This window comes from Mauremys reevesii, linkage group 4 (genome assembly GCF_016161935.1).
Source record: "Mauremys reevesii isolate NIE-2019 linkage group 4, ASM1616193v1, whole genome shotgun sequence".
In the NCBI taxonomy this organism is placed as follows: Eukaryota; Metazoa; Chordata; order Testudines; family Geoemydidae; genus Mauremys; species Mauremys reevesii.
The window spans coordinates 83,140,587-83,160,560 of NC_052626.1; the positions used below are offsets into that span (position 1 = coordinate 83,140,587).

A 19,974-nucleotide genomic window follows, 5' to 3' on the forward strand; every position below is an offset into this window, starting at 1 on the left:
ATGTGAATTGCCAGAACAGTGTTTTGTGGCCACATCGCTTTTCCCTTAAAGCCAGGGCTGTGCAGTAAAGGGAAGGAGGTGGATGCGTCACACAACAGAATAATCCTCAGAAGATTAAAGTGTTTCCGATCTTTTTGCGCAGGCACAGAAGCAACGAAGGGAGATCCAGCCGTTGTGATAACTAGTATTTATTTATATTACAGCGCTGCCTAGCGGCCCCAAGTGACCCCAGGGTATTGCACATGCACAGAGGGAGACGCTCCCGGCTAGCACAGCTCTACCAACCAGCCCGAGGGCTCGGGCTGAAACATCCAAGCCGCAGCCCTGGGAAGGGACGCACGAGGCGATCACTGCAGGAGCCTGCAGACTCGGATCTCCCGGGTCCCAGCCCGGGGCCCGAACCATGGGAGCGGCCGCCAGCCCCTTCTGCCGCGCCGGGCACCGCCCGAGCAGCGAACACTCTGCCCGAGGGGTGGGGCTGCGGGGATCTCCACGGGCTCGGGGCCCCTACGGGGGGGGGCAGCGCGAGCGACACGAGGCGGCCTGGGGAGGAAGCCACGCCCACTAGCCTCGGCGGCGCGGAGGGGGACAGGCCAGCGAGGGACGCTCCTTCCTTGTCGCCTCGCGCCTGCGCACTAGAAGCGCCTCGGCCCCGAGTCCTCCGGCTCGCCGTCCCTTCCCAGCATGCCCTGCGCGGAGCCTGCGCGCCCGGCGGGAGTTCGGGGAGATTCGTGGCGCTATGGAGGCGGCTGCCGGCGCTTCGGATGTGTTCGACGCCATCGTGATGGCCGAGGAGAGGTGGGGCTGGCGGAGGGGGAGGGAACGAACTTAGCCCGCTGCGGCTACGGGCGGGCGCGCGCCCCTCCCCTCCGAGCCGGAGCGCGAGCCCCCTTCGCGTGACGCGGCCGCAGTACGCTGGGCGGGGGCCGCACCGTGACGGGAAGCCGCCCTCAGCTGGCCGGAAGTAGCGTGTGGTTACGGTACCGTTCCGCCGCAGCCTCCGCTCCCGCGAGCCCGGCACGCACGCGCCGACTCCCTCCCCGCCGCTCCCGCGGCTGAGGTGGGGCTGCGCGCGGGGCTGCGGCCGGCTCCGGTGCAAGGTGGATCAATAACAAAGGCCTGGAAAGGCGGCGGAGCCCGAGGCTGGGGAGGTGCGTGAGAGCCGGCAGCCCTTGGCGTTTAAAGCTGGAGGCGGCCCCGAGCCAGGACCCCACCTGCCTGCTGCGGGGCCCCCGCAAACCGTGTTAAGCACAGCTGTGAAAAGCTCGGCCTAGCGCTCGCCCCATTGGGAAGGTGCAGTACGGAAGAGATTTGTCTTACTGTGTTGCCCTGGCGTGTGTGATCTGAAGGTCTGGTGAGGGGGAAACGTTCTCAATACCTAAAGCAGCAGCAGCAGCTCTCCCTTCCTCACCTACCTTACCAAAGCAGGGGAGTTTGTTTTTTAATGTAATAGGCTAAAGAATCATCGAAATTAAGATTTTATGTTAGTTTCTTTGCAAGTGTGGGCTGGAAAGAGAGCGTGCTGCACTGATTGGGATTTAAACTTTGGCCCCCATTATTGCAGACAAGATGGCTACCACCATCTATGTTACATATCTGAATGCTTTCTTTTAACACTAATTTCTGAGAGTCTCCCCTTTAGATTTTCCTTTCCCTTCCCCAGCCTTTCTACCTTAACCAAGACATCCGATATTTCAAAATACTACTGTATGCGGTGTAGTGGTAGTAATGCCAGTCCCAGGATATAAGAGAGACAAGGTGGATGAGGTAATATATTTTATTGGACCTACTTCTGTTGGTGAGAGAAACAAAGCATTTGAGCCAGAGCTGGATCATCTAACAGAAATTTTGTCATCTTTAAATTGTATTCTTTAATATATTAAACAACTCCTCTTTCACCAACAAGTTGGTCCAGTAAGTATTACCTCACCTACATTGTCTTTCTAATATCACTTTATATCAGTTAGTGTGGTGTAATTGTTACGCCACTTTGTCTCATGAATAAACCATCTGAAATTGCTTTGAAATATGTTGGAATTACGAAGACAATATTTCAGTAAAAATAATAAAATATTCAGTATTTTTATGGCCTAGTATTTCTGCATTATGCCTTTGCTGATATAAAAAATTAATCCTAATAACATCATATCTATTTTTCCCTTTACAGATTTCACGGTGAAGGGTATCAAGAAGGTTATGCTGAAGGAAGTCATGTTGGTGTTATTGAGGGAAGGAGGTATGGAGCACTACATGGTGCCAAGATTGGGTCCGAGGTAAATGTCAAAACTTTCTAAAAATCAATGTGTTGCTGAGATTAGATGGTGTTGTACTGAAGTAGTGCCTGAGCAAAGCATGTGACCTAAGTCTTGTATTGTTTGTATTTCTCCATGGCCTTCATTGCACGAACACACAAAAAACTGATTTCTAAACTGTTGTGAATCTACCATTTAATCCCATACAAAAACCTATATTAAGAAAACACGGCATTGCTTGATTAAGCACTTGAAATTCATAAGATGCCACAGTTGAGGTTGTACGTGCATGTGTGTTGTGCAGTCTTTAATTACATAATAACATCCTGTTCCTCAAATAAGACACTTTCACATTTTTTTCCTTCAATCCTAGATATACATGTGTTGTCTTTTACTACTATGCACTACTCTGTATTTCAGGCAACGTCTGTGAAATTCACTTAAAGGAGGTATTTTGTCACATAAGTGCCTAAACATGAAGCTTTAACATTCTCAGTATATGTTTGTGTTGTTTGTTTTACGAGAAAAAGAGAAAAATAAAAACATAACAAGGAGCTTTACTGTCAACATTAAAACTCTTCTGGCTGGTACATATTGGCAATAAGAGGATGTAACTTCCAAAATCTGGAGTAGTTTGGCTAGATGCCACCTGGGCATCATATTCTATGCATCTTAATAGAGAAGAGGAGAATCCCACTCCTGTGCATCCCAGGAGCTGTGCAGGATCTAGGTTCCCACCTGCATACCTTAAAAAAAGTGAACTGCCCTTTCTACTTGTTTTTCACTTTTAGCACACTTTGTACTGTAATGCTAATTTAACCAGACTACCGTACGGCCTACCTTATCTCTGCAGTTAAAGGTCCGGATCTGCTTGCACAGTCTCATTGAGATCAGGTGGATTTCTGTGCAAGATTGGGACATACATTTTGTGAAAGAATAACTCAATCAAATAAAAAACAACAGTTACCCTCCCATGCACTCAGTGAAGGATCCACCCCAATTCTCAGCTTTCTCCCTCTCAACATGTTAGGTGTAGAATGTTTACCAAAAAAAAATTGCAGTAATTATTTTATAATGTGAGCTATGTATTCCCCACCTCTTTTTCATAATTAAAAGAAAGCTTTAACCATTTTTGCTCAAATTCACTTTCAGGAATTATTCAGTTCCGAAGATCAGGGTTTCAGAAAACTGAGTGACAGAAAACTGGGCATTAGAATGAAGACTGTTATGGAACTGAAAGTGGTAGCCTTCTCTTTCAATATAATAAACAGTTAACTACACTAAGAATCTGATCTTTCAGTGTTGGCTGCAGAACTTTCTGATTTCATGTTATGGGCTTGCCTCGGAGGACTAAAAAGGACTACCGAAAGAGTGATAGTCAAGACAATTGTAGCCATGCAAAAGCTCTCAGAACTTGCTCAACCATTTTAAAAGATGCTAGATACAGATATCCTGTCAAATTTCTCTCTCAGCTATTTATAGGGAGTAAAATTTTCAAAAACACCCAAGTGGCTTAGGCACTTAGGACCCTAGGTATCATTGAAAGTCAGTGGGACTTAGGCTCCTAAATGCCTAAATCACGTTTGAAAATGTATGCTTTTGAAAATGTTACCCGTGTCTTAAGTTCAGTGCCATTATTTCGCCCTCTCCCCCCATGCAGCTGGATTTGTAATTATGAAACAGAAGTGTGGCAATAGAGGTACAAATTTCTGAGGGATCAATGCAGATGAAGTATGGTGGGGTGTTTTGCAAAACCGCACCTTCCATTGCAGTTTAAATTGAAGAGGTTCAGCACACTCTGATGCAAAACAGATTTTAGAAGTAGCATAGCAAGATGTTTCTATTTTAGTTTGTCATGTGCTAGTGATTAGCTAGAATGTATTTTTTAAAATTTATTGTTTAAATGAATACAGATAAAGGGGATTTTTTAAAATTGAATTCTTATAAATTCACAGATTGGATACTATCTTGGGTTTGCATTGACATGGCAGCGTCTACTTAACAGATCTGCAGAAGAAAAGCCCAGGTATGGTTTAAAAAAAATAGTATTTATTAATATTGCCCTGCATTTAAGTTTCTTTTCTCTAAGGAGAGGCTAAAATATTTTTATAGGTGCCCTAGCTATGGCCGGCATTTCTTTAAGAAATATACAGGAGGAACAACCGATAGTTTGTCTTTTTTCTTGGCATTACAAGAATCAAATTTGCCAACTGCAGGCAGAGTAGTTATTTTTTTTTTAAATGAAGCAAAGTAGAAACCATGACAGTATCATACCTTCAAGGATGCCCTCTTCACAGCTATGGTGCTGAGAAAAATATAAATTATTGATATAACTGTAGACATTATTTTTGAATGAAACTGCTAGTTGCAAGTGTACTGAGTTCTTACTGCTAAAGATTGAGGGTCAGAGTCTATGCAGCATCTCTTAGGTCCATTTCCTTCAGCCATGGCACACTCCCTACACTGAAGTTGTGATGGGGGTCCGAGTAGGATATCGTACTGCCCTCCTACACCATGCTTGCACTGGGAGAATTCTCTGCCCAGCTGTGGGGCAATATGCGACTGCTACGATCTGTGTGGGGCCACAGAGGAATGGCAGAATCCCTTCCTGCCTGTGTTTACCATTGCCTGTTCTTCTGCAGCATTTATAATTTCAGTGACAGGAGGAACGCAGAGCTGAAATCTTGGTTCTAAGGAAAGGAGTCTGTGGTGTTGGCCCACCCAGGGCTTCCTTTTAGTACATGACGAATCTGGTGAGGTCCATGATTTGGATCTGCTGATTGTGCCATCCATGAACCATGTAAGTTCTATACATCTAGTTGTATTTAGCCAGCAGTCTTAGATATTCAGGTCCTCTTAATATGACATGATTGACAGGCCTGCTAGATTTTTATAAATTTCCATTTATAAGAACATAACATAAGAACATATGAATGGCCGTACCGGGTCAGACCAAAGGTCCATCTAGCCCAGTATCTGTCTACCGACAGTGGCCAATGCCAGATGCCCCAGAGGGAGTGAACCTTACAGGCAATGATCAAGTGATCTCTCTCCTGCCATCCATTTCCATCCTCTGACGAACAGAGGCTAGGGACACCATTCCTTACCCATCCTGGCTAATAGCCATTTATGGACTTAACCACTATGAATTTATCCAGTTCTCTTTTAAACGCTGTTATAGTTCTGGCCTTCACAACCTCCTCAGGTAAGGAGTTCCACAAGTTGACTGTGCGCTGCATGAAGAAGAACTTCCTTTCATTTGTTTTAAACCTGCTGCCTATTAATTTCATTTGGTGACCCCTAGTTCTTGTATTGTGGGAATAAGTAAATAACTTTTCCTTATCCACTTTCTCAACATCACTCATGATTTTATATACCTCTATCATATCCCCCGTTAGTCTCCTCTTTTCTAAGCTGAAGAGTCCTAGCATCTTTAATCTTTCCTCGTATGGAACCCTCTCCAAAACCCTAATCATTTTAGTTGCCCTTTTCTGAACCTTTTCCAGTGCTAGAATATCTTTTTTGAGGTGAGGAGACCACATCTGTACACAATATTCGAGATGTGGGCGTACCAGGGATTTATATAAGGGCAATAATATATTCTCAGTCTTATTTTCTATCCCCTTTTTAATGATTCCTAACATCCTGTTTGCTTTTTTGACTGCCTCTGCACACTGTGTGGACATCTTCAGAGAACTATCCACGATGACTCCAAGATCTTTTTCCTGACTCGTTGTAGCTAAATTAGCCCCCATCATATTGTATGTATAGTTGGGGTTATTCTTTCCAATGCGCATTACTTTACATTTATCCACATTAAATTTCATTTGCCATTTTGTTGTCCAATCACTTAGTTTTGTGAGATCTTTTTGAAGTTCTGCACAATCTGCTTTGGTCTTAACTATCTTGAGTAGTTTAGTATCATCTGCAAACTTTGCTACCTCACTGTTTACCCCCTTTCTCCAGATCATTTATGAATAAATTGAATAGGATTGGTCCTAGGACTGACCCTTGGGGAACACCACTAGTTACCCCTCTCCATTCTGAGAATTGACCATTAATTCCTACCCTTTGTTCCCTATCTTTTAACCAGTTCTCAATCCATGAAAGGACCTTCCCTTTTATGCCATGACAGCTTAATTTACGTAAGAGCCTTTGGTGAGGGACCTTGTCAAAGGCTTTCTGGAAATCTATGTCCACCGGATCCCCCTTGTCCACATGTTTGTTGGCCCCTTCAAAGAACTCCTAATAAATTAGTAAGACACGATTTCCCTTTACTATTGCTCAACAGTTTGTTTTTCTGTGTGTCTGACAATTTTATTCTTAACTATTGTTTCGACTAATTTGCCTGGTTACCAATGTTAGACTCACCGGTCTGTAATTGCGGGGATCACCTCTAGAGCCCTTTTTAAATATTGGCGTTACATTAGCTAACTTCCAGTCATTGGATACTGAAGCCGATTTAAAGGACAGGTTACAAACCTTAGTTAATAGTTCCGCAACTTCACATTTGAGTTCTTTCAGAACTCTTGGGTGAATGCCATCTGGTCCCGGTGACTTGTTAATGTTGAGTTTATCAATTAATTCCAAAACCTCCTCTAGTGACACTTCAGTCTGTGACAGTTCCTCAGATTTGTCACCTACAAAAGCCAGCTCAGGTTTGGGAATCTCCCTAACATCCTCAGCCATGAAGACTGAAGCAAAGAATCCATTTAGTTTCTCCGCAATGACTTTATCGACTTTAAGCGCTCCTTTTGTATCTCGATCATCAAGGGACCCCACTGGTTGTTTAGCAGGCTTCCTGCTTCAGATGTACTTAAAAAACATTTTGTTATTACCTTTGGAGTTTTTGGCTAGCCGTTCTTCAAACTCCTCTTTGGCTTTTCTTATTACACTCTTGCACTTAAGTTGGCAGTGTTTATGCTCTTTTCTATTTGCCTCACTAGGATTTGACTTCCACTTTTTAAAGGAAGTCTTTTTATCTCTCACTGCTTCTTTTACATGGTTGTTAAGCCACGATGGCTCTTTTTTAGTTCTTTTACTGTTTCTTAATTTGGGGTGTACATTGAAGTTGGGCCTCTATTATGGTGTCTTTAAAAAGCGCCCATGCAGCTTGCAGGGATTTCACTTCAGTCATTGTACCTTTTAACGTCTGTTTAACTAACCCCCTCATTTTTGCATAGTTCCCCCTTTTGAAATTAGATGCCACAGTGTTGGGCTGTTGAGATATTCTTCCCACCACAGGGATGTTGAATGCTATTGTATTATGGTCACTATTTCCAAGCGGTCCTGCTATATATAGTTAACTCTTGGACCAGCTCCTGCGCTTCACTCAGGATTAAATCTAGAGTTGCCTCTCCCCTTGTGGGTTCCCGTACCAGCTGCTCCATGAAGCAGTCATTTAAAGTATTGAGAAATTTTATATGGTGTCTTTATCCCAAGTCTTGTGTATATAATTTTATTCATGTAATGCCTGTCTAACAGTGTATCACAGACACTTTGCAATACAACTAAAAACAAATCACTATAAATATACAAGATATAAACAATTAAAACCTATGTACAATCATAAATAAAATCAGTGTTGCTTCAAAAACTTTCTTAAACATAAATGTTTTTAAACTTGCTTTAAAATAAGCCACTTCTGTTGTCGTCTTGTCATAAAGTATGTGTGGTGGGGTAGGAATATTCCAGTACTGGAGCAACAGGTGCCAAAATACAGAATTTTTGTATTTCAGAAAATCTATACTTTAGAGTAGACCTAAGAGAGTGGGATGGTGTAAAGGGATATTTAAGAATCCCTCAATGAAGAGCCTTGGGCTATGTTTACACTTAAAACGCCAGTTTGGACACTCATTACAGCGACTGGAGGGGTTCTCCATCTCTCTGAGAGGCAGTAGGTAGGTTGACAGAAAAATTCTTCTTTTGATCTAACATAGTCTACATCTGGGGTTAAGCTGGCATAGCTATATTGTTGTAAGTTTTTGGTGTAGACCAGCTCTTAGAGATAATTTTAAATTCAGTTCACATTCATGTAGACAGCTAATGAAGTGAACACAACAGGAATATGGATTTTCCACCATCCATCCTGTGTTACCCAGTTAGCTCAGTAAACTGTAACATTCAACATTTGTTTAAATACTAGGTATAATTCTTGATCAGGGCTGACACTAAATTAGGTATCAGCTGTGATCATAACTGATTTTTACCTTAAGTGTGTATGAGGGGAATAGCTTATGTGGAAATACAGACCTCATATAGAACTTAAAGTATAATATTTCAAATGGGTTTTCTCTTGATAAGGTTTAAAGTAACTTTTCTCTGTCAAGATGAAGATTCCAGAAGATAAAGTTGTTTGAGCTATATTCCAGTTTCAGAACAGGAGGGTATTGAAATTGCCTGGTTGAAGAAATGGAGATGTTGAAAGTGATCATAAGTTTGAACTTATTTGTAATTTTGCTAAATGTTTGCTAAATTGGCTGTTTTAATGGTGCTGTTTTTAAAAAGATTTTTATATTGAACTTTTTGTAAACTGGTGACATAATGTCATCTTAAGACCTTGCTCTCAGATAAGACCATGCTAGCTTCCTCTAAAGTGGTCTCATGTATTTGGATTGTTTATATTTATTTTGGGGAGAGGAGGGGTTGGGAAGAATGGTCTCTCTCCGTAATACGAAACACAGAATATTTTTTAATAGGACTTTTCCAAAGTGATGCTTGCTAAGGGTGACCTAATTTGAACCTGATTGGGCCAAGTTTCAAGTTAAGTCTTGCACCTGATTTGTCTGGAAAGGCATTGCAAGGCAGAGCAAAGCAAAGTTTCTAAACCAATACAGTCAAAATGATTGGAGGGCAACAAAAACGATTAGGGGGCTGGGGCACATGACTTACGAGGAGAGGCTATGGGGACTGGGGTTATTTAGTCTGCAGAAGAGAAGAGTGAGAGGGGATTTGATAGCAGCCTTCAACTACCTGAAGGGGGGGTTCTAAAGAGGATGAAGCTAGGCTGTTCTCAGTGCTGGCAGATGACAGAACAAGAAGAAATGGTCTCAAGTTGCAGTGGGGGAGGTCTAGGTTGGATATTAGGAAACACTATTTCACTAGCAGGGTGGTGAAGCACTGGAATGGGTTACCTAGGGAGGTGGGGGAATCTCTATCTGTAGAGGTTTTTAAGGCCCAGCTTGTCAAAGCCCTGGCTGGGATGTTTTAGTTGGTGTTGGTCCTGCTTTGGGTAGGGGATTGGACTAGATTACCTCCTGAGGTCTCTTCCAACCCTAATATTCTATGAAATGGAAGTCTGAGAAGCTTTCAGGTCAACAAGCCATCTCCAGAAGGACTGATCTTCCAGAATCTCCCAGACTGATCACCTTGGGGAGAGGAAGTCACAACATCAACAACCAGGCTGCTCCAGCCTTTGACCAGTCTCTCCTTGCACTGGAAGAAGCCCCTTTAGTGAGAAGCTTTGTGCCAGCAAAACATCACCATCTCCTTTACTGCGGTTCCAGATCCTATTTTAGAAGAGAGAAGAAGACTAAGAGCTGAAAAGTGTGCATCCCCTTTCTTATCTATCTTTTTTGTTTGTTTTTTATTTTTATTTGTTGGGAGACACCCTAGCTTTTTATTTTCTGGGTGTGGAAGTAAATGTGTGGCTGTGCATTCACATTTGTATGAGAGCACCCATAAAGTCCACACAGCGAAGGTGCCTGAAAGAAAAGTTCCCCAGGTTTAAACAGCCTTATATATTGTCTCAAAAAATTATTAATTAAAGTGTGTTCTGTGCCCATCTAAAAGTCCTAAGAGACTTGAGAGTGTCATCTATAATTTCTGGTAAATAAGAGTTGTTTAACATCTGCTGATCAAGATTGTCCTGTTAAAGTCTCTTATTAGATCCTTGGTGGGCGGTGAGGGGGAAGAGAGGAGGAAAGGGTTAGACGCCACATCAGAATTGAAATCTGGGATGGAAACTTTATAACTTGCTCTGAGGCTGTGGTCCAGACATTAGATGATTATTTAGTTTCAGTATTAAAATACGTAATCAAATCTATAACATCAATGGTTGAATTTAGTAAAATTCTTTAGGTGAGACTCATAACCAAACAGACAGCTGCTACTTTAGACACCTCCTTGGGTTTTAAGAATTTAGTATTAATTTGGTTATTTAATTCCATTACTGTCTTGTGACTAATTTATTTTCTTAATTTGATGGTGTAGTTTAATAGTAATAGTAGCTTAGCTTTGGTGATATTTTTTAAGTATTTTAATAAAATTTATAAAAAGATGCTGAGTAATATTTCTTTCAATACCAGAACATTTGAAGTGGATACAAACCCAGTCAACCTAAAACCCTGATCAGCTTCTCCTAATTAGTTTTGGTTTGCGCAGATGCCCAATTGCAGCTGTCTTGTTCACCTGACATACGCAGTGCATGTTAGTCTAATGTGAATGCCACAACTCTATTGCACTTTTGAGTGTTTTAGAACACAGTGTCAGTAATAATGGTGACTACAGGCTCCCGTTTCCATTTTAGATGCGATCTTTAGCTGTCAGGAATCATTTTCTCAAGCCAGTGAGATGTAAGGGCATCAGTACTATTTCATGAATGATCCAGAAGTAGTGCCAAAATGCCTGCAATCTCTTCTTGCCCTACCTGGAGAATGCCTTAATTACTTTTATTTTTTCCTTACTGCAACACAAGTATGCTTTGCAAAATCTTTTTGATACAAGAGTCTGAATTTCTTAGTGCCTATCCTGCCAAGTGGGAAGTAGATTTTTTTAAACTCTGCCATGTGTACAGTAACTCCTCACTTAATGTTGTAGTTATGTTCCTGAAAAATGCGACTTTAAGTGAAATGATGTTAAGCGAATCCAATTTCCCCATAAGAATTAATGTAAAGGGGGATGGGAGGGGGGTTAGGTTCCAGGGAAAAAATTTTTGCCAGACAAAAAAAAAAAAATATATATATATATATATACACACACACACACACACACTCTATATGTTTTAAAGAAACAATTCTGTTCACAGCTATGATGATTGTGAAGCTTGGTTGAGGTGAAGAAGTTAGAGGGTGGGATATTTCCCAGGGAATGCCTTGCTGCTAAATCAGTAGTTCTCAAACTTTTGTACTGGTGACCCCTTTCACATAGCAAGCCTCTGAGTGTAACCCCCTCCATAAATTAAAAATACCTTTTTATATATTTACCACCATTATAAATCCTGGAGGCAAAGCAGGGTTTGGGGTGGAGGCTGACAACTTGTGACCCCCCCATGTAATAACCTCATGACCCCCTGAGGGCTCCCGACCCCAATTTGAGAACCCCTGTACTAAATGATGAACTAGCATGGGCTGAGCCCTCAAGGGTTAACAGGTTGTTAATGTAGCCTCTCACACAAGGCAGCACAAACATGAGGGAGGGGAGACAGCATAGCAGACAGAGACAGACACGCACCTTGTGTGTGGGAGAGAGAGAGAAATGCACACTGCCCCTTTAAGTAAGCTGACCCACTCCATTGTCTTTTTAAGTGGATCAGGAAGTTGAGACCAGCAGCTGCTGCCCCAGGCTCTCTCTGTCTCTCTCCATCTGTGTCCCCACCCTGCTCTATATGGAGAAGAAGGGGTAAGCAGGATGTAGGAGCAGGGGGGAAGGGGACAGCCTGACATTAGCCCCCGCCCTTCTCCCCCCTCCCCTGCACAGCAAGTAGGAGGCTTGGGAACAGCTCCAAGGCAGAGGGCAGGAGCAGCACATGGCAGTGAGGGGAGGGATAGCTGCCATTGGTAGCCTGCTGGGCAGCTGCTGCACAGGGAACTTAGCGGGGAGCTGATAGGAGGGCTGCTGGTCCACCCTGGTTCCAAGCCCCCACCAGCTAGCTGCAACAGGCTGCTCTTCCTGCAAGCAGTGGACAAAGCAGGCGGCTGCCAAACTAGGTTAGAAGGGAGCATTGCACAACTTTAAACCAGCATGTCCCCTAATTGATCAGCAAAGTAACAACGAAACAATGTTAACCAGGATGACTTTAAGTGAGGAGTTACAGTATATCCATAGGTCATTATACATTTTCTAGTGTCAGGTTGTGGTAAAGGTACCTTAAAGAGCCACCACCACACATACACAACTTTGAAATTTTGGCAATCTGCTTAATAATACGTTGCATTTTCATAGTTCCCTCCAGCCACTGGTCTGGAAACATGTTATAAATATTTCCTAATACTATATTTTCTAATGAGTCTAAGGAAAAATCTTTGTCAGGATATTTACAAATGGTGTAACACATAGTACACACAGTGTGTGTATTGAAAAACTGATACAGCATATGATTGACATTGGTAGTCTCATTGACCGAAATGGGGAACATTGTGTGAGAAAACAGTGGCAGGATTGGTCATGTATTTTGAAGTGTAACACTTTAATATTAAATACTCAGCGTTGTCTTCATGTGGCAACTGAAACAATCTTATTTCTGCTGAACAGAACCTCCATAAGAAAATGTTTCATTTTTTGCAGTAAAAAAATAAAGGCCCTGGAATCATTAATAGGAATGATTCAGAAATACCCTTATGAAGACCCCACTTATGACAAACTTCATGAAGATTTGGAAAAAATCAGAGGAAAATTTAAACAGGTTTGTAGTATTTAGTTGTCATCTTAGAAGGTAATAGCAATTTCCAGAAAGACTGCAGTCTAAATTGGCAGTAATATAAAGCTGCAATTATGCAGTTCAGAGTAATTATTTTTATGTAATCTTTCTGGGCTACTTGTACCAGTTACAAATGTAATGTTTATTTAACTTAGCACGGGGGTGCAAAATAAAGTGAATTCTCCAGTCCATAGCAAATGCAATAAACTCATCCTAAAGGAAAAAGGCTAAAAAGCCATTTAATACTGACTTGAGAGAGAGCTGTGGAAGGGAGAGGAGAAAAGAGTAGAAATGGGGAGGGTATCTTGTTACAAATTTACCTGAAATACACACATTTTAAAACACCTATGTGTTCATTTTTTTTTTTTAGGTTTGCTCATTGCTAAATATTCAATCTGAATTTAGAATCAATCCTGAAAGATCTGCACTTACTTTTTGAGCATAACAGATGAAGATAAACATATATGAACAAAGAAGAACGGTTAAGGAACAGATATCTGGGGGACTGATTATAATAATAATAAAGGCAGATAAAGTCAGAATATAAACAGGTTTTTATTTTACAAAAAGGAGGGTAGAAGAGTTAAGCAGTAGTGGAAAGGCACCCTTTAATGTTTGCTGTGTCTCAGTTTTATTTGTTCATTGCAAAGTCAGTGTATGTCCTGTTTAAAAAACAAACATGCAAAACCTCCATATTCATGCAACACTAATCCCATATTGATAGTTTGTCTTTAATTTCTATGGGAAAAATCAGTTGCTTCTATGATGGTTTGTTTTATGATGTTTCTCCTTTGTTTATTATCCAAAGGATGGATATTTCAAAACATGTATTGATCACTACGAATTTACACAATATGTATATTTACACAAATAGGTAGATATTTTCCTTGTCTTGAGGAGCTTACAATAAAGAGCTATGTTATTTTTGATGGTGAAAGGATGAAACAGAGGATGGGATAACAGTGAAGAGGAGGTGTATTACAGACATGGTTCTCAAAACAGCATATTGCTGCTCTGTTGTTGATTTTCTGTATTATTTCCATGAGCTCTGACACCTGATGTCTGATCCAGTGCAGAAAAAATATACTGTCAGCTGAAAGTGCTGAAAATATTTAAAATAAAGAAAGAAAAAAGATTGAGATCTACCACTTAGAATAACTAACTAATGGTGAGGTGTTTGAGGTAATATCTTTTACTGGGCCTCTTCACCCACTTTGTGTCTCTCACATCATGGGACCAAAAATACTGCAATAATTGAGTGGTAAATTGTTACCAAGATGGAAAATGTATTTTTCAGTTTCATTCAGAAAATGGATGCTGGCAGAATATGTAAGTAAATATTCAACTATGTTAGTTTAAGAGAAACAAATTATTTTGTTCAAAAGATATTCTGTATTTTGGTGCTAGGATATTTATGTAACTTTTCACAAATAGAATATAATGTGATCACTTCTAGAAAGAATTTCACTACAGTGTAGTGTATGTATATCTGTGGAGCTGCTTCATTTATAAGTCAGTGAGCAACATTCCTTTGTTCATTTTTTAATTAATTTTTCTACATACAACTGTACCAAAATTCATCATAATACACAAAGTAAATAAAGAGGATTACAACATTCCTTTTAACGTGTGTGTTCATCCTGCTTTCACATTTGAGAGATGAAGAGGGGAAATTGCACTACAATTTTAGAAGGTGAATTCTAAAAGTGATATACCAAATCTTTACCTTTTTTTGACACACATGCCTCTAAACAGAGGCTTCGTGTAATAACGATCATATTTTGACATGTTTGAATATCTGTTTACATAGCGAAGCATTTCAACAAATCATATATATAAAGTAACTGCTTTAGAGCCACCTACTGGAAGAAGATATTACATCGACTCAAAAATAAGACCTAAAAGTAAAACTTGCAAGAAATTACAAATATATCTTCACACTGCTGAAATTGAGATTATATAAAATGTATACATGTGACTCATCTTTAAATATTTTTGATTATGGTGTAAAATAGTTTTTCTTTTGAAATAGTTTTCTTAAAGTATTTATACTGCTACAGCTTGGATTGATTTAATTAATGCATAAAAATAATGAAAAATATCCTAAAATAGATAACTATAACCTATCAGAATTGTATGTCTAATCTTGTTTATGAATGTAAGTAAATGTTTCAAAACAAATATTTTTTCAGATCAATGGAAAACATTGAAAGCGCTATCATACAATACATTGATGATCAGTTAATATCAATAAAAGGGGTCTGCATGTTAAACATGTTCAGCAATTAACATTATTAAAAGCTTTTTGTATGGGTATTTGGTTGGTTGCCCTGCAGCATCTTTCACTGACAAATTTTGGAAGCAAAATACCATCCTAGAATGGTCTATAAAACAGTGTTATGGGGTGACTACCCCACACAAGCTCTGAGTAGGTAAAAAGGGTCAATTTAGCATGTGATAGGCTGCTGGAGGAGAGCCAAGGACTGATAAAGACTAATTGAGGATGAAGCCCAGCTGGGTAGGGGCAGGCTAAACTTGTATTAAGCCAGCAAGGTGAGCAGGAGAGGCTGGTGGAAAGGAACACTGCAACCTCTCCCTAGAGGAGATTTGGCAAGAGACAAAGAATGGTTCTGGTGGGGGGTAAACCCTGGGATTTGGCTTGGGAATACAGATTCTGGCAAAAACTTTTGGGGTGGAGGGGATAGTCACAGGGAGCAGAGGAAGCTCCACTGGTAAGCAGGGTGGAGGGTTGGCAGAGCTAGAGAAGAAAGAAAGGAGCCCAGGGAAGCAGTGACAGGGTGTGAGTGTGTAGACTGGTTGTTGGGGCATAGGGACTCTGGAGTAGAGGGTGGGCTTGTGTTCGTTCCCCTACCAGCCACTGTGGAAATGGCACAGTCAGGGCAGTGGATTAGAAGACTGCCTAAGACTATTTGTCCAGAGAAACTTTGATGTCCCGGAAGGGGAGAACTATAGTGAGCTGGCCAGAGGGCCATGCCACAAGGAGGGAGCAACTTGAGTCCTAGAGAGGATGTAACTTGACTCCAAAAAGACCGAGGGAGACCAGGGGCTAGAGGCAAAAGAAAGGGGTGTCAGACTGGTTGGGAGCAAATCTCTAAATAAGCCACAAGGAGGTGTGTCAGCAATGAGTAGTAAACCCTGTGACAAGCAGTTTAGTTAGTTAGTTAGTCTTTATTTAGTTTCTAACAGCCTTTTGGCAACCACATCCAGTTGTGACGAGCAAACTCATGAAAAATGCTTAATTTTAACCTTATATTTATTCAGCTTTTAATATACATTAGAGCAGAGGTTCTGAAACTTCATTACCCCATGACTCCCTGCTGACAAAAATTGCCACATGACCCCAGGAGCGGGGACTGAAACCTGAGTCCACCTGAGTCCCAGTGCTCTGGGTTGGGGGGCCAAGCCTGAGCCCCACTGCCCCAGGTGGGGAATGAGTCAAAGCCCAAGCCAGGGGCTATATAACCTGAGCCCCGCTGCCCAGGGTTTTGGGGCTCGGGATGAAGCCTGAGCCCCAGCAAGTCTAAGCCAGTCCTGTCAACCCCATTAAAATAGGGTCATGACCCACTTTGGGGTCCTGACCTACAGTTTCAGAAGCACTGCATTAGAAACAAATTAAATTATCAAAACTAACTGGGGAGAAAGGAAAATATCACTCTTGAGAAAATAAAATCTCAACTTCATATCCACTTCAATGAGATCTGCAAAATCAGTAAAAAAAAATATTTTAAACTGCATCTGTGAATCAATTTTCTTTCAGGAATCAAATCAAAAGGTTTGTTACATGTTTGTTACATGTTGACTTCAAGAATGAAAGGATGCAGACCATTTGCTGTGTGACTAATTTTGACTGCTCTAAAATGTGGTTGGTTGCAATCCCTGTATTATGTTCACAATGAAAAATCCAGAAACCAGTTCTTTTTGGTGGTATGAAAAAAAAAGGAAAAGTCAACTTACTGTTCCTGTGCACCATGGTATTTGCAGAGATAAATAGCAAGGAATGCTGGACCCTTGGAACTCATGTTTTTCAAGATGTGTCTTGCTCTTTGGGATCTTTGCCCTGGATCCACAAAGGGGATTTAGGTTAGAAAATCACAGGAATACTGTGATCCACAAAGCCTGAGATAGGTACCTAGGCTCCCTATACAACAAATGGGAGAGAGAGGTTCCTTAGAATGGGATCTACAAAGCCACCATCTCAGATGAGCTGCCTAAGTTAGCCAATAGAAGATGATGCTGAGAAGGGTACTAAGCCCCACCCCTCTGTCAGTTTGGCATCTAAGTCCAGGCTGCTTGCGATTCACAAACCAGGGGAAGATGGGCACTGACCACTTAAGTTGTGTGTGGGGCCCAATCAGATGCCACCTCATACTACACAAAACAGCCAGGGGGAAGGAGGAGCTCCCTTAGGGTACGTCGGCAGGTACCAATCGATCTATCGCGGATCAATTTATCGCGTGTAGTGTAGATGCGATAAATCGATCCCCGATCGCTCTCCCATCAACTGCTGAACTCCAGCAATGCGAGAGGAGGAAGCAAAGTCGACGGGGGAGCTGCGGCCGTCGATCCAGCCTCTCCTATGTCACTGTGGAGTGTAGATGTGTTTTTATTAACTTCAGCTTGGAGAAGCTGCGTTGTCCACTGGCAACTGTTACAGGAAGTATTAGAAGTATACACAGAGCAACAAAAGCATTTGGAAAGACGGTGGTCATCTTATTTGTGCACATATACTCCAGAACAGCCTTTGGAGTTGATCCTGCTGAAATGTATCTTGAAAGGGCTTTCAGTTCATCACCTAAATAACTTGCATCAGTACTGTGCATGTCATCATTTGTCAACACTGTCTCTAGTGCCCTGCATTGCTGGTGTAGGCCTTCGTCAGGTATAATGAGGAGTTTTGGAATATCGTACAACATCCCAAATATACTGCTGTGTTCCTTGAGCTGCATGAAACTTTCTTCAACTGATTGTATTGCACAATCTAGCACCTGATTAAAGAATTCAACTTTGAATTGTTGTTTGGGATCTTATCCCGTGCCTTGTAATCAAAATGTCTTCTTCTTCAGTGACTCTTGTATTCTTGAATGGGTGGGAAAATAGCTTCAGTGTGAAGTTCCTCTGCCAACGTCTGTGCACTCTTCAGAATGTTTTGAAATCTCTCATCTGATTGGTAAGACTGTAGGTATGACTTTTTTTGTCCAGTTGTTCCATTGCTCCAGATATATCAAGATCAACACCTTGGAGTCTCTTGTTTACAACATTTATTTCAAACAGTATGTCATGCCACATGGAAATTTGAAGTTATGTATGTTTCTGGTGATTCCATTTTCCTCTGCCATGTTCTCCCACAAACAGTTCCTGTCATAGCATTATCCTCCATAATGGCAACTATGGCATCATCTGTCTTCCCAATTTGGTGCTTGATAGGCTTTATTGCCTCTACTAAACTTTCCTATCATGTGGCACTCAGTGGTTTCAGTGTCAGAGAGGATGTTCCCAGATGTTGCTTCAAAATTTGCCATTGATGAATTGATGCAGAGAAAAATACGTAGATGCTCTGAATTACATTAACAAATTCAAACTAGAAGCTGATGCTGCATCACAGACCACCAAGTTCAATAAATGAGAACTGCATGGGACAAAAAATGCTCGAGGGTTTAACTCTCGGATCTGTGTCTGCACTTCTCTATTCTTTCCTCTCATGTTGGCACCATTATTGTAGCCCTGACCTCTGATGTCAGCTATAGCAATTCCCGTATCTTCCAGCTTTTTAAGAAGCACATTTGTCATACCAACTCCTGTAGTATCATCAGTGTCAATAAATTCTAGAAAATGCTCTCTGACAGTCACCATTGCAGGGACATTTTCACTAGGTTCTATTGTTACAAAACGCACCATTAAAGTCATTTGTTCCATATGGCTAATGTCAGGTGTGCAGTCCAGAATAACAGAGTAATATCTTGCTGACTTCAGATCTACCACAATCTTCTGTTTGACTTTTGTTGCCAGTAACTGTATGATCTCATTTTGAATTGTTTTTCCAAGGTAGTGGTGTATGTACATTTCTTGGGTGGTGACTCTTCTTAGATGCTCCTGGAGTACAGCATCAAACTCAGCCATCAGCTCCACAATTTTAAGGATGTTTCCATTGTTTGGCATATACAGCTGGTCTGAAGTGCCACGCAGTGCTAGGTTTTGGGTAGCAAGCATTTTCACAATGGCAATGAGCCTTTTCAGAACATTTTGCCAGTAAAGAGATTCTGATGCAGTTTTCTCTTGATGCTGATCATCTATGGTGGCCTTTAACCTTAGTCTCATCTCAAGCTCCTTCCACCTATGGAATGCTATCTGGTGATTTGCTGTCTTCTCATGGCATGCCAGATTTCTAGCCAGATTTTTCCAGTCCTTTGTTCCTGTAGAACCCAATGTGGCTGGAACATTAGACTGGAAGAGTTTGCAACAAAAACAGTATACAGCATTCTGGGTTTTTGAGTACATAAGCCATGGCCTCTCCACTTTGTCACCATTGGGGATTTCACACCAATAATGTGTTGGATGGAAACTTCTATTTTCATTGTCTTTGGGGAACATGAAGTTTTTCACTTGCTGTGGCCCATGCGGTACAAGGAAGTCCCTCAGGCTACTGCTCAAGTGGGTCCACAGTCCCTGATCATCTAGACTTAAGGAACTAAACTCAGCAGCGGTTGTTTCTTGCACCTCCACCACACTCTTCTCTGATCTACACTTTTCTTCAGGAATGTGCATGGTTACATCCATTTGAGATGGAGATATGGATGCTGCAGTAGCTGCCCAGTCACCTGCACTCTGACTAACTGGAAGATCAGGCATCTCCTCACCACTTACATCCTCATTGGGGCTGGAAGGCTCACCCTGAACATTTTTGCTGCCCCAGAGGGGTGTTTTCTTCTTTTACTCATGACTGCTGTTCTGTGCCAGCTATAGTGGCTCTCAACATTCAGTTGAAGGGGACAAATAAGCAGGCAGTAGCAGGGCCTGAGTGAGGGAAGATATCAGTGTCTTAAGGGCCTAAGTGGCTCCTACTACTTC

General features: G+C 41.6%; 1 protein-coding gene across 1 annotated transcript; it reads left to right on the plus strand.

Moving 5' to 3' along the window:
* The first annotated feature begins 484 nt into the window (after positions 1 to 484).
* On the plus strand, positions 485 to 14,504 carry LTO1 (LTO1 maturation factor of ABCE1). The gene is made up of 5 exons (XM_039535159.1): positions 485 to 798; positions 2,168 to 2,273; positions 4,208 to 4,278; positions 12,756 to 12,873; positions 13,259 to 14,504. The coding sequence occupies exons 1-5, from the start codon at positions 740 to 742 to the stop codon at positions 13,325 to 13,327; spliced, it is 423 nt and encodes a 140-aa protein (XP_039391093.1). The 5' UTR covers positions 485 to 739; the 3' UTR covers positions 13,328 to 14,504.
* Positions 14,505 to 19,974: the final 5,470 nt, after the last annotated feature.

Bases quoted from the DNA above. Each gene is read 5' to 3' on its own strand.
- LTO1 (XM_039535159.1), top strand. From the start codon at position 740: ATGGAGGCGGCTGCCGGCGCTTCGGATGTGTTCGACGCCATCGTGATG. The intron at 4,279-12,755 runs GTATGGTTTAAA...CATTTTTTGCAG, and splicing joins TCTGCAGAAGAAAAGCCCAG to TAAAAAAATAAAGGCCCTGG. The intron at 12,874-13,258 runs GTTTGTAGTATT...TTTTTTTTTTAG, and splicing joins TCAGAGGAAAATTTAAACAG to GTTTGCTCATTGCTAAATAT.